This window comes from Lycorma delicatula, chromosome 9 (genome assembly GCF_047948215.1).
Source record: "Lycorma delicatula isolate Av1 chromosome 9, ASM4794821v1, whole genome shotgun sequence".
NCBI lineage: Eukaryota > Metazoa > Arthropoda > Insecta > Hemiptera > Fulgoridae > Lycorma > Lycorma delicatula.
The window spans coordinates 86,187,937-86,200,881 of NC_134463.1; the positions used below are offsets into that span (position 1 = coordinate 86,187,937).

The window sequence follows — 12,945 nt, forward strand, 5'->3', positions numbered from 1 at the left end:
TAAGAGATTATTAACTCAAATAATCTAATAAAAAAGAAAAATAACATTTTCTTAACTTGTTTATTTTGTATTAAATAACAAATTTCATTACCAAACACATGGTCTTGAACTGGATAACCATATTTTTCCAGAAATTTATTTACAATAGTTTGAAAAAGTCAAAGCTATATTTGTTATTAATGTAACATTTTAGTTATAATTTTATGAACATGTTACGTATTGTGCTATAATTAATAGTTAATAAAAGTCACTCGTAAAAACATATCAATATCTTAACATATTCATTTTGCATTCAGTTTAGCTTAATACAAAAGCTTACCTAATTATTTAAAATATTTTTTGAGACCATGGATTTTTCATCAATTGCCATGTCAGGCAATCATCATGCTCATTATTTATAAGAAATGGTTATTATGACTATCCAATTTAAATATTGGTTTCAATTAAGCTAATAAACAGTGTATGCTGTGCTAATTATAATAAAACAAATAAGTTCTTTTGTTTTAATATTTTATTATTTTTTTATAATATTCATGGATTTATGGAAATCCATGGATCATTATCAGCGATTTTGTAATTGGTAAGTTTTTTTGTTATAAAACTTACTATTTTGGTGCATTCGTAGGTTTTTTATCATTTATTGATAGAAAAATCTCAAAAGGTGAATCTCAAAGGTCTATCTTAACATAAAAATTCAACCCTCTCACCTGGAATCAAATCCAGAACCTTCATTTCGGAAGTCAATGAAAATATAAATGAGTATGATTTTTTTAAATTTTTTTGATTATAAAGAAGTTTTATTTTACATTTTTGCTATGAATCACCAATCTAAGTCATTAATGTCCAATTTTAAAAATAATATCTTGAAATCCATTCAAGACTATTAATAATAACAAAAGCTGCAAGTAAATGTACTGATGGTATATAATTTCTTTAAAATGTGCAACTGTATAACCTATTCTGTTATTTACAACTTTTTATCTATGAACAAATAAATATTTAAAAGATTACTACTTTTTAAGGGTTTTCAAAAAAAATACAACTTAATACGTTACATAAAGTAATACCAATTACTTGATAATAATCTAGCACAAAAATAACAGCTATTCATTTTTACATTTAAATTCACAATTTTTATGTGAAATGAAAATTTATGTGAGAATATAAATGTACTAGCTTTCTTTTAGAACGTTATTTAGAGAATGAGGTATTATTCAACATCTAAATTTATTTGAAAGATTCTGAGAAATAACTCTCACTTCTTAAAAAACTACAAATTGTATTTCAAATAGAATGGAAAAATCTGTTTAGATTCTATACATTTGATTTATTTAGAAACGATTTTACATTAAAACTCTATGATAAGTCAATCTTTTGTTTCGTACATTAGGTATGGATGAATATTCTGTACATGATTTTGTTTTGGAAAACAAATTCAGCAGACTTTAAAGAATCATATCAGAAGTAAAAGTGCTATAGCAAATATTCAATATTAACAAAATTTAATATAATTATATCATTAATACTACTCCATTACTCTTATCAATTATCATACCTTAATAACACTGATAGAAAAAAAAAATTTTTAATGTTTCTCTGTGATACCATTTCTTGAATTGCTTTTTTGGATACATTACAGATCTGTTTTTTCTATCACCCTTAGAGTTTTAAATAAATTATGCTTAAAAAAAAATTAAGGAAAAATATAGTTAAAATCTGTAAAATTTATAATTTTGCATGGCAATATCTGTGTTAGAATGATTTTTCTGATTCTTTTGTTTTGTAAATAGCCTCAGGCACATCCTAAATTAATGTCCAACAGTAATCGGCTAGCACATTAGTATTCCATTTCCCTTTATAGCAGCTTTCCATCACCGAAATGTCTTTGTGGAAACATTCAATGTGTTTGTCACTTATGTCTCCGAGTTTGTCCGAGAAAAAACCCAGATGTGAATGGAGGAAATGTATTTTCAAATACATATTACATTCCATAGCTCTGTATAAAGTAAGATGTTGATTAACAAATTGTGGTAATTGTCGGATTTTTTTTTTGCTGAGAAAATTTTTGCAAACATCTTTAAATGAAGCCCATCAAGTTAAATAAATCTGACCAACTCTCTTACTTGAGGACCAGCAAATAGTCTTTCTTTAATTTTTCCTTCACTTACATTCGTACATTTTTGCCTGATGTACAAAAATCTGGGACTATCCTTTCTTCATTGCTTTTATAAAATTTTTCATTTGTCCTAGCTTGATATGGAGGGAGGTAAAAATATTTTTTTGGGTTCAACTAAGAACTCACGAATAATATTTTTCCCATTTGGAGTTATGTTGTCTCGTTTCATCCACTCTTTGGTAACATAATGTTTATCCCTAGCTCGGCTGTCCCATTCACAAAGAAAACACATGTACTTAGTATAGCCTAACTGCATGTCTAACAAAATAGCAACAACTTTCAAATCATCACATATGTTCCAGCTATGTTTTTTTATAATTTATTTTTTCAAGAATGTCTTTCACCACATCATTGTCTCTTTCAAATTAATACGATAAGCGATTGGTATCAAAGGATATTTGTTATTAAATAATTTATTTAACAAGAAGTACTGAATTATTTTTCTTTTTTTTTTAACATTTACTCATTTATATTTGGTCACACGTATGAAAGTGATATTTTATAAATTCAAATAAGTACAGTAATTTCAAATATGTCATTTTATTATTCTATTATTAACTGGGGTGATTTTACAACCTCTTGCTATTAAATGTATGTATTTTCTTTAATTTAACAAAATAAAGAAACAAAAACATTAAATATGTATAATGTTCTATTTACTTAATAATGCAAATAAGTTAATTATATATGTCGATTAAAGTTATTCAATAATACTTACTGATGCAAGTCCAGCGATAACACGTGCAGCAATAAAAACATAGTAATTAATTTTCACTGCAAATGGGGAAAGCAGTGTGATTATTGCAGTAAATAAAGTACCAAAACCTAAAACATGTTTAGCACCCAAGTAGTATGCTATAATGCCACCAGGTAATTGAGTAATAACATAACCAAAATAAAAGGAAGCTAATGCAAGTCCTTGTACTTCCTCATCCCAATCCACAGTAAACTGCAAATAGTTACATGAATTACTGACTGAATTATTTTACATTAATTTTCTTAAAATGAGTAATCCATTTATTACCAGTTACAAAGTTGATGAAATATTAATTTCATTAATTCTTATGTTAAAGGATTAGCAGTCTAACAAAAGAAAAATTTTCCTAAAAGTACACACTACTGATTATTGCTCAAGATTGTTATATACTTTATCTGGTAACCAGTTTTTCACAGAGTGGTAATCTAGGTCCTAGCTGGCTCTTAGGTCTGATGCATAAAAATAATCTTAATTATAAATAAGGTATAGGATTCTAAAATCTGTATGCCAAAAATCATTTGAATAATTCCTTTTGAGATAACTGCTGACTTTATTAATAATTAAATATAAGATTATAGAACTTTGAAGCAATAATGTTTAGTGTATCAATTTTTAACATTTTGTTTAAATTTTTTTTTCTTCGTGTAATAAAAATTGTGTATGATGATGGGCACACTTTTAACTTATGAAGTCAAACATTGTTATTCTAATAACAATGTTTAAACAACTAAGTTTTAATTAACTTTGTTTAAACAATGTTTTAACAAAGTTTTAATTATAACTGAGATTATGAAAATGAGCTATTACGAAATAAAACAGACAAAAATAGATGAATTTTAGATAGAAGTAAAACATTCAAACTTCAATAGGTTAAATAATTTTATTACTTTATAACAAACTATAATTTTTATTAAGTTTGATTGAAAAGACTGCTTTGTTATTGTTCAAATAAAATTTATGAGTCCATAGAGGTGATGTCTATTTCATTTCAATCATTGACATCTGCAGATCCTACAAAAAATACCAGAGTGTTCAAGGCCAGCTGAAATAGTTATAAGTATACTTTAATTTTTTTAGCTCTTTTATACTATTCCCAACCCCACTTTGTGTTAATTGGGGTTTTAATTAACAACACATCCTAGTCTGGTAATCCATGGATGTCAAACTACAGGTATATTTACTACACAAATAAGGGATACAGGCTTCCTTTGTGATGAAGCAAGGGAGCTTTACAGTAGAAAGTCCTGAATCAATGAAATTACATCAGGGGTGTAAAGACTTTTAGGATTCTATATAAATCGATTGGTCATTGCCAGTAATAAAATCAGCTGGAAGACTGCTCCACCAAACAGCAGCACTAATGTCACCAAAAAAGTCACACAAAACATACTGTCACAAGATCACAAGTGCTTTTAAAATACATTGACAAATCAAGCAAAACATGTATCTACATAATAAAAATTAATATTTATCTGTTCAGGTATCACTCTTAAATAGCTTATCCAATTTTAAGATATTAGCAGGTTGATTTGATCTTAGCTGATTCAAACTTGGGCTGTTTAGCATTTTAAAATATATGCTGGGGGTGTAGTGACTCCCATTCCAATCAGAAATGAGTATTTTTTCCATTTGCTTGCTTGAATATCATTTTTATATATATTAAATTCTTTTTTTTAGATAAACTGTTCTGCTTATGTCAACAGAGTGCACAGGTTAAGATCAGTATCATTGTAATAATTTTGAACAAATATAAAGAACAAGTAAATAAAGTATAAATTAAGAAAAACTGGAAAGTCAAAAAACATAATATTTCTAATGGGATATTTTCTTACCATAATGGCTATAAGAACAATATGAACATAAATATTTTTTAAACATTTTTGGAGTTTTAAGAAAAATTTAGATACGTTATTTATAATATATATAATATTATTTAATTTAAAAAAAAAAGTTGTTGGTTATTTTCTCAAACCATATTTATTTATTTTTAATTTTGCTAACAATGTTTGTATTTTTTCTCAAATCAATTTGAAACTATTTCTAAAATTATTTTCGTTTTTTTAAAGATCAATTAATTCATCACAGCTTTTGAAGCTTGGACATGGGAATATGGATATGGAATTTTGGAGTTTATGAAAATGCCATGGTTCACCAGGTTTTGACCTCAGGAACCCCAGAATGATAGATCGAGACACTATCAATCCACCACAAAGAACAACATTTCCATTGATCCTGTTTAGATTTATTAATTTACTTACATTAAACAATTTCCTAATTAATTTTTGTTAATGGGTATTTTTGTTATTTCTTTTAGCTGATGATCCTTCAATAGTATAATTAATTTTAAATAAAAAATAACTAAATTTCTTTCTGAAAGTAATGGTCTTTGTCATACATTCAGTCTCTGTGACAGAAAAGAATGAAAAATTGTTTCTTGTAAAACTACATAGCACCTGAATTTCAGTGGGCTTGGCAAGCAGTATGTAGCAATATTAAAAAAAAAAATCCTCATAAAAATTATATAGCCTTCTTCACTGAGTCCATATCACTATAGGCTATAAGCATGTTTTTAGGTTTTCAGATGTTCCTGATCTTCTGTTCCAGATGAATTTTACCCAGTCTTCCATAATTTTGGAAGTCATCTAATCATTCTTGTGGACACGCATTATTGCATCATTGGGAAATTTCTAGTTTTTTAACATTGTTTTCTATTTAATATTAAGAATGACTGTAATTTTTGGCTGTCTACTGTAATACATAGCATTACAGCCAACACTTTTTTTTTTGTAACATGTATTAACTATTACAGATTCTTTTCACCTTTTGAAGTTAAATTACACAACATATCAAAGTAAATGAGGACTTCACCTGAATTTCAAAATTATATATGTGTTTTGTATGAAGTCCAATGATATGTCACTGACACCAGACAATTTTATCTTCCAAATCAGCAGGAAGTTTCTGGTAGATTAAAATTCTCCATCTACGAGTGTAGTATAGTATACTATAAGAACTGAGAACTATTAATATTACATACGACTTGATGAAAATAAAAGGTCGAAGGTGAAACCTCTTGCCCACTTTAAGACATATCTCATTAATAACAGCACCACTGAATAAGAAACAATGCTTTGAAAAAACTGGCAACTCATTTCCATATCCATGCATATAAAAAGAGTTTTTTTTAAAGAAAAAATAGCATCATTTATATCCTATAAATGAAGTTTAATACGGTTAATTAATGCTTAAAAAATACAATGAGTAAAATACATACAGATTCTAATTTTGAGTGCAACTTAATTTCTGGTTCTTCTGTTTCAAATTCAAAAAAAGGGCATCTGTCGCTTGATTCTGTTTCATCTCCCGCTTGTATGGGATATTTCACCATTGCTGTTATAGCCATGGATAAACAGTTTCTCATCATGTAAAAGATTGCAACTCCAAGAAATGCCATCATTATTATTACGTAACGTTGTGGAATACAGCCTATTAAAAAAAAATCAATCAGAGAATGTGATTTTGATAAGTTAAAATATTTTTAACAGCTTAATCTATTTTAACACGTTACCTGTTTTTTGACAAGAGTTGTAAACTTATTTTTCACTGCAAATAAAGGAAAGAAGTAAGTTGGTAGATGGTTTAAATTAATTTAAGTACTTTATTAAAACAGATTTTGTCATTTATGCATAAATTTAAACTGCTTCAGTCTTATAATAAACACAAACATAACAATGAATAAAATGCATCTACGGCAATTGACAGAAAAATTTTTATAGATACCGCACAAATAACTTTCCTTGCTAAGCTGAAACAATATACACAACTCGATGTTTCACTATAGATACATTGAGTAAGAGTCTTTTTCTTATGGTTGTGATGTATATAAAAGCAAACAAGGTACAAAAGAGATACCAGTAGAATAGTTTTCTCAGGAGTAATGATGTTCATACCCAATCCCAGAACAGATAGAAGATGTCATGTATGTATGTATGTATGTGTATAAATAGGGCTGAATAACATGTGCATTTCGATGACTTGGCATAGTAATATACAATCATACATTTGAATCTGTGAAGAACAACAACGGGAAACAAACAAATAAAGTGAAAACAGTTTAATTTTATATTAGGCTTAATTCATATGAACAAGAACATTTTCACCTAATTATGAAAACTGGGAAACAGTTTCAATGTTTAGTAAACATACTCATATGTTATCTCAAGAACAGTTTTCAAATTTTGATAAATGAAGTACCTAAATAAAACTAAATCCGTTTTCGAAATGTTATTAACGAGAACCAAATAATAGTTAGCTCTTACAAAACAATAGTTATATTTTAAAACTAAGATAAAATTTTAGTTTTAACTAAAATAAAACTTTACTTTTCTAAGAGTATAATTCACTACATTATAAAAAATTAAAATCTAAGTAGTATAGAAATGTATTTTCTGTACAGATTTTGAATTTTATACACCATGCAATCGATGACATCATCAAACAAGTGCTGATCACGTGTGATAGGTAATGTTATAAAGACCCACCGGGTTGGTCTAGTGGTGAACGCGTCTTCGCAAATCTGCTAATTTCGAAGTCGAGAGTTCCAACGTTCAAATCATAGTAAAGGCAGTTACAGTTACTTTTATACAGGTTTGAATACTAGATCGTGGATAGTGGTGTTCTTTGGTGGTTGGGTTTCAATCAACCACAGATCTCTGAAATGATTGACCTGAGACTGTACAAGACTACACTTATACATATCATCTTCATTCATCATCTTAAGTAATATCTCACGGTGATTCCTGAAGGCTAAACAGGAAAAAAGGTAATGTCATAAAAACTAAATGTTAAAAAAAAATTTATTAAAAAAATAAAAATGAATTTTTGTTTATAATAAAAAATATAGATAATAGATAAATAATAAATTTTCTCGAGCTGGAAACACGTCAATAACGTGATCGGAAAGTTTTGATGATATTGCAATAACATTGTTTACTAATTAACTTGTTTATTTCAAAGTTATCTAGTGATAATGCATTTGCGTCAGTGATAAAGCCTAACGGATTTATGTAAATACCCGCCAAATTTTCATTGTGTTTATACTATGTTATAAGTCTCCAGTCTATAAAGTAAGGATTCTACTTTTTCTTGTATGTTATCTATAAAATCTTCCTTCTACATTATGTTAGTTATAAAATTACGCTCTTTATATATATTTACTTTTCAGTTTAATTACCCACGATACTTAAAGCTACAGAAGACCGCTGGTAATCATTGACAGTTGAAGTTTCTCCATAGCGCGTACCAAGTACTCAACGGATATCATGATATTCGCGGACAAAATAATACTCGTTCGACCTCCACACGCAACGTTTGACCAGCGGATATCCGAAAAGCGCATGTTCTCACGTCAACATCGCTCAACCGTGTAAGATCAACGGGGTTATGAGCACGTTCATCAGAAAGATGTATCTCATACATAACGAGGATTACGTATCGGAGGTAGATGAATACGCCTTAGCTACGATTAGGACAGAACTCTTCTCCAATCGTTTCTCGGAATGCCAGGGGATATGAACAAGACGGTCCGTTTCAAAAACGGTATGCTATATTTTTTAAAGAACACAAACTACGAATAAAGAAAATTCTCCAAGGTGACGAGAACCGGCAGAAAAGACCACGGGCTCTTCGGGTTACGGTGCCACGTCATCCTGAGGCAGTTCAACGAGTTCGTTTCCAAGTACTAGGTCTATCCTAAAAACAAAATTTAAAGGAGGAGGATCGAGCAATATATAATCCTATGGAGCACGCCGTTAATACATTATCTTTCGACTCGGTCAACGATGAAGCAGCTAAAATGCTTCTATATTAGATACATAAACCTTTGTTGAAAGATTTCGTCGAACATACCTCGCACTGCATATCGTTCAATTTTCCGAAAGTTTACTCCTCGAAACGAAATGACCCTGCGACATGATACGCCATATAATTTCAAAACTGAGAAAATAGTTAGCGATCGACGGGATATTGTACATCGAGTGGAACTTAACTCGCGACGAAATTGAATACTTCCTTCTATTAGAAATACTGAAGTTATGATTCTGCAGGAGGTCAGATTAAAAATTACCTTGTAGTTTCACTTGTACGTGGGTTTAAAAAAGGTTTAGAGTGTAAATTCAACACATTTATCCTGTAGGAGGTCACTCTTTCAACCAGCGTGATCGATATTTTAGTTTATTAGTAATATTTAAAAAAAGAATAGGTTTCTACAGCTGTCCCATATTTGGAAGGTATGGTTCTTTGAAGAAAAACTCATCGTCTTTCACTGTTATAATGGATAGGAATTTGATTAAAGAGTGAAAGAGGTTACTTGGTTCTTTCTTCGGAAATTTCAAAATTCAAGAAGTACATTTCAAATACAAAAATACATTACAATGAGTTATAAATGCAATTGTACCTTATTGTGTTCAAAACTTACAAAATGGATTACTGGCTACCATTTGTTATTTGGAATAAAAGTGTTACCGAAATAAATCTACCTCTTCATACTAATCCTTTTGCTCCAGTTAGCAGAGACAAAGAAAAAGCCATAAGGGCCTTGTTTAGACTTTTAAATGACTGATATAATGTAGTATGAAATGATTTTTGATAAAATGAATATTTAAATCATTGCAAATATTCTTTCAAGTAATCTCAGTTTATTTAAGGTAGCATAGATGTTACGAAAATTATATTTTTATTGCCTACTAAATCAACAAAATAATTTTTAAGTATTGGTCCGCACTTTTATTTCCTTAGACAGAACAGAACAAAATTTTAAATTGTAAATGTTGGTTTTATTGAATATGTAACCGACTGGTTCTTGTAAAGAATACTTGGTAAATATGAAATGTAAAATAAATGCTATAGTGAGATAGTAAACAATTTTATTATAATACATACAACATTTCTTTATTCTGTGGAAAAAGGAAACATAACCCCACTTTTTATTTATTTTTTGTTGTAAATTGTAAATAATTTGCTATTACCAGATACTATAATAATTCACAATCAACTACCGTACATTTAAAAAAAATGTATAATGAAACAAATACTTCTTTCATCCCATTTTTCTCAAAACATAGTTTTCAGTTATGTTCTCTTCTTCCAGAGAACACCTCAATTAAAAGAAAAATAAATAAATTATGCTTACAGACAGACAAGGCAATGTTTGTTGGAAAGAATTTCTTTTACCATTTCTATAACCTAAGTTTCTTTGTCCGGGTGAGAAGTTGCGAGATAACCAGTACTCAAATTGAAAAGAGGAATGTATTATTATTTAAACAGTCAATTTTAATTCTAAAAACGACCGCAAATATTAATTGTTTTTAGTGAATAATTAATATCTTATATTATAAAAAATTAACTAGTACATTTGTTTGTAAATAATGTGCGTAATAAAGTAGGAAAGTAAATTATATTAAGTGCGTAATTTTACAATAAATATTGTCGCATGTTCGCGGTTCGACAATGATATTGAGAGCGTAAGAAACGTAAACATTTCTCATAACTATATTTATTACTTTAAAAAAATATAAAATAAAATAATGACAAATATTTATATATATTTGTATATATAATCTATATATACGAGGTCGGTTTAGAAAGTAACCAAACATTTATAATTACGCGCCAACGAAGATATTTAGTGACATTCGGTTAACACTTGTGTTTCGCATAAATTCCTCTGTAACTACATGTTCTTGGATTGTTGATATCTCGCCTAGTTTTCATGTTACTGTTATTTGAGTGCAACGTATTTCAGTATTAATAGCGATTTTTGGGAGGAACGCTACAACGTAAAATTTTGCGTGAAACTGGGGTAAAACTTTCACAGAAACGTTTCAACTTACGCAATGCTACAAATGGTTTGATTTAAAAGTGGTCATCAGTCATTTGAAGATGATCCACGACCAGGAAGGCCTTCGACTTCAACTGACGATACCCGCGTTCAGAAAATCAACGATCTGGTGCGTGCAAATCGCCGATTGAATGTCAGAAAATTAGTTAGCATCTCAATTGGATCATGCCATGACATTTTGACTGAAAAATTGAACATGCATTGAGTTGCAGCTAAGTTTGTTCCTCATTTGGTGACCGAACAGCAGAAAGCATCGAGTGGACGTTTGTCGGCAACTTCTTGGAACAAGCGAATGACGATGAAACATCCATGCAAAGGATCATAACGGGAGACATCGCAAACAAAAACCAGAGTTGTGACGAGACAACTCATGGTTACTTCACCACGACAATGCGCCCACGTACTCAGCTTTGTCAATTCGTCAGTTCTGTGCTAAAAATCAGATGACTATTCTCCCTCAACCTCCCTACTCGCCAGACCTGGCTCCTTGCGATTTTTTCTTATTTCCGAAATTAAAATCAGTGATGAAAGGATGCCGTTTTGAGACTATTGATGACGTTAAAGCAGATTCGTCATGGACCTTAAAGGCCATTTCAAATGAAGTTATCCAGGACTGCTTCGCGAAGTGGAAACACCGCTGGGAAATATTTGTGGATAGGAGAATGGAGTACTTTGAAAGGGACAAGGACCAATAATCTGTAACACTAATAATAAAGATTAAAAAAATACAAATTCGGTTATTTTCTAAACAGACCTCGTGTGTATATATACACACTTATTAACATACAAAATAGTAATCCAAATAAAATACCAAGATTTATTTATTTAATGACTCCCCCAGTTGGGTTATAAATATCAAAATACACCCTAATTTACTAACAACTTTATGACTGTTAGAAACTAATGTATTAACAACAAGATAACAACAGCAAGTCTAAAATTCGTACAATTCACTTTCTGCGAGTGTTATTACTTTTACTGCTCACAAAAAAATTTTTACATTCCATACTTTACGAATTAATAGAATACCGTCACTTTCACTATTTTTTACCAATAACTCGCCGAATAAATTCTTGTACTCAACCACCGTTCACAATAGGATACTCGTGATGCACTCTTCGATCGTTGTTACCACACGCTTACTGTTATCGCTGTTATCACAAGAAGTATTTACACCTCCTGGCCAGCATAACCAGTACCCGAATCATCCTTTTAATTGTTGAAGCGTAATAATTTTCATTGTCCGCGCCCCCACGTTTGTTTTCAGTCCAGTAATCCTTTTAGTCGAATAGAAGCTTTCGGAGTTGCCATTGTCTGTATTACAAAGACCAAATTGATAAACGGACCCATTATTCTCAGAAAGAGTCCTTTTTACTTCCTTCTAGATTTCTCTTTATTTATTTTCTCTTTCTTTCTTCGTAATTGGAAGAAACCCGACATCATGGATACCCATTACCCTACATCCGTACAGGACCAGTATAATCTTGTTACAATTTTTTATATTTTATAGATATTGTTTAAAGCGCGTAATTATTTACTTAATTTAAAATGTTTAAGTATTTTTTAAAGTCGTTTCACTCACCTGAATGATAACGAAGATGGTGTAAAAGAAAGATGGTGTAGGTAATGTAAAAGAAAAAGTAGAATCCGTACAGTACAGACTGGAGACTTGGAACATGGTATGAACACAATGAAAAGTTTGCGGTTATTTATATAAATCCTTTAGCTTTATCATTGACACAAATGCATTATCATTCGATAACTTTGTAATGAAGAAAACAAGTCTGAAACAACGCAACGGAAATTATCGTATAACAAGTGAATTCGCAGACTTTAACACTGACGCAAATGTATTATCACTAGATAACTTTGAAATAAATAAGTTAATTAGTAAACAAATGTTATTGTAATATCATCGCGCGTACGACGTATTTTCAGTACGTAGCAATTTATTTATTTATTATCTATTTTATTTCTATTATTAAAACAAATGTTTTTACTTTTTTATATTTAATTACTTTTTTTAAATATTTTATTTTATTTATTTATTTTTTTTTACATTTGACCTTTTCTTTTAAGGACGTCACTGATCACGTGATCGGCACGTGTTTGGTA

At 29.7% G+C, this 12,945-nt stretch overlaps 1 protein-coding gene across 1 annotated transcript in view; it reads right to left on the reverse strand.

The window, feature by feature from the left end:
- LOC142330701 (putative inorganic phosphate cotransporter) overlaps positions 1-12,475 on the reverse strand; it is a 33,401-nt gene extending 20,926 nt beyond the window's left edge. Inside the window, exons 1-3 of the mRNA XM_075376148.1 lie at positions 12,413-12,475; positions 6,208-6,419; positions 2,895-3,125 (exon numbers count right to left, since the gene is read on the reverse strand). Coding sequence (XP_075232263.1) covers positions 2,895-3,125; positions 6,208-6,390 — 414 coding nt within the window. The 5' untranslated portion in view covers positions 6,391-6,419; positions 12,413-12,475. The remainder of the gene's footprint in view (positions 1-2,894; positions 3,126-6,207; positions 6,420-12,412) is intronic.
- Positions 12,476-12,945: the final 470 nt, after the last annotated feature.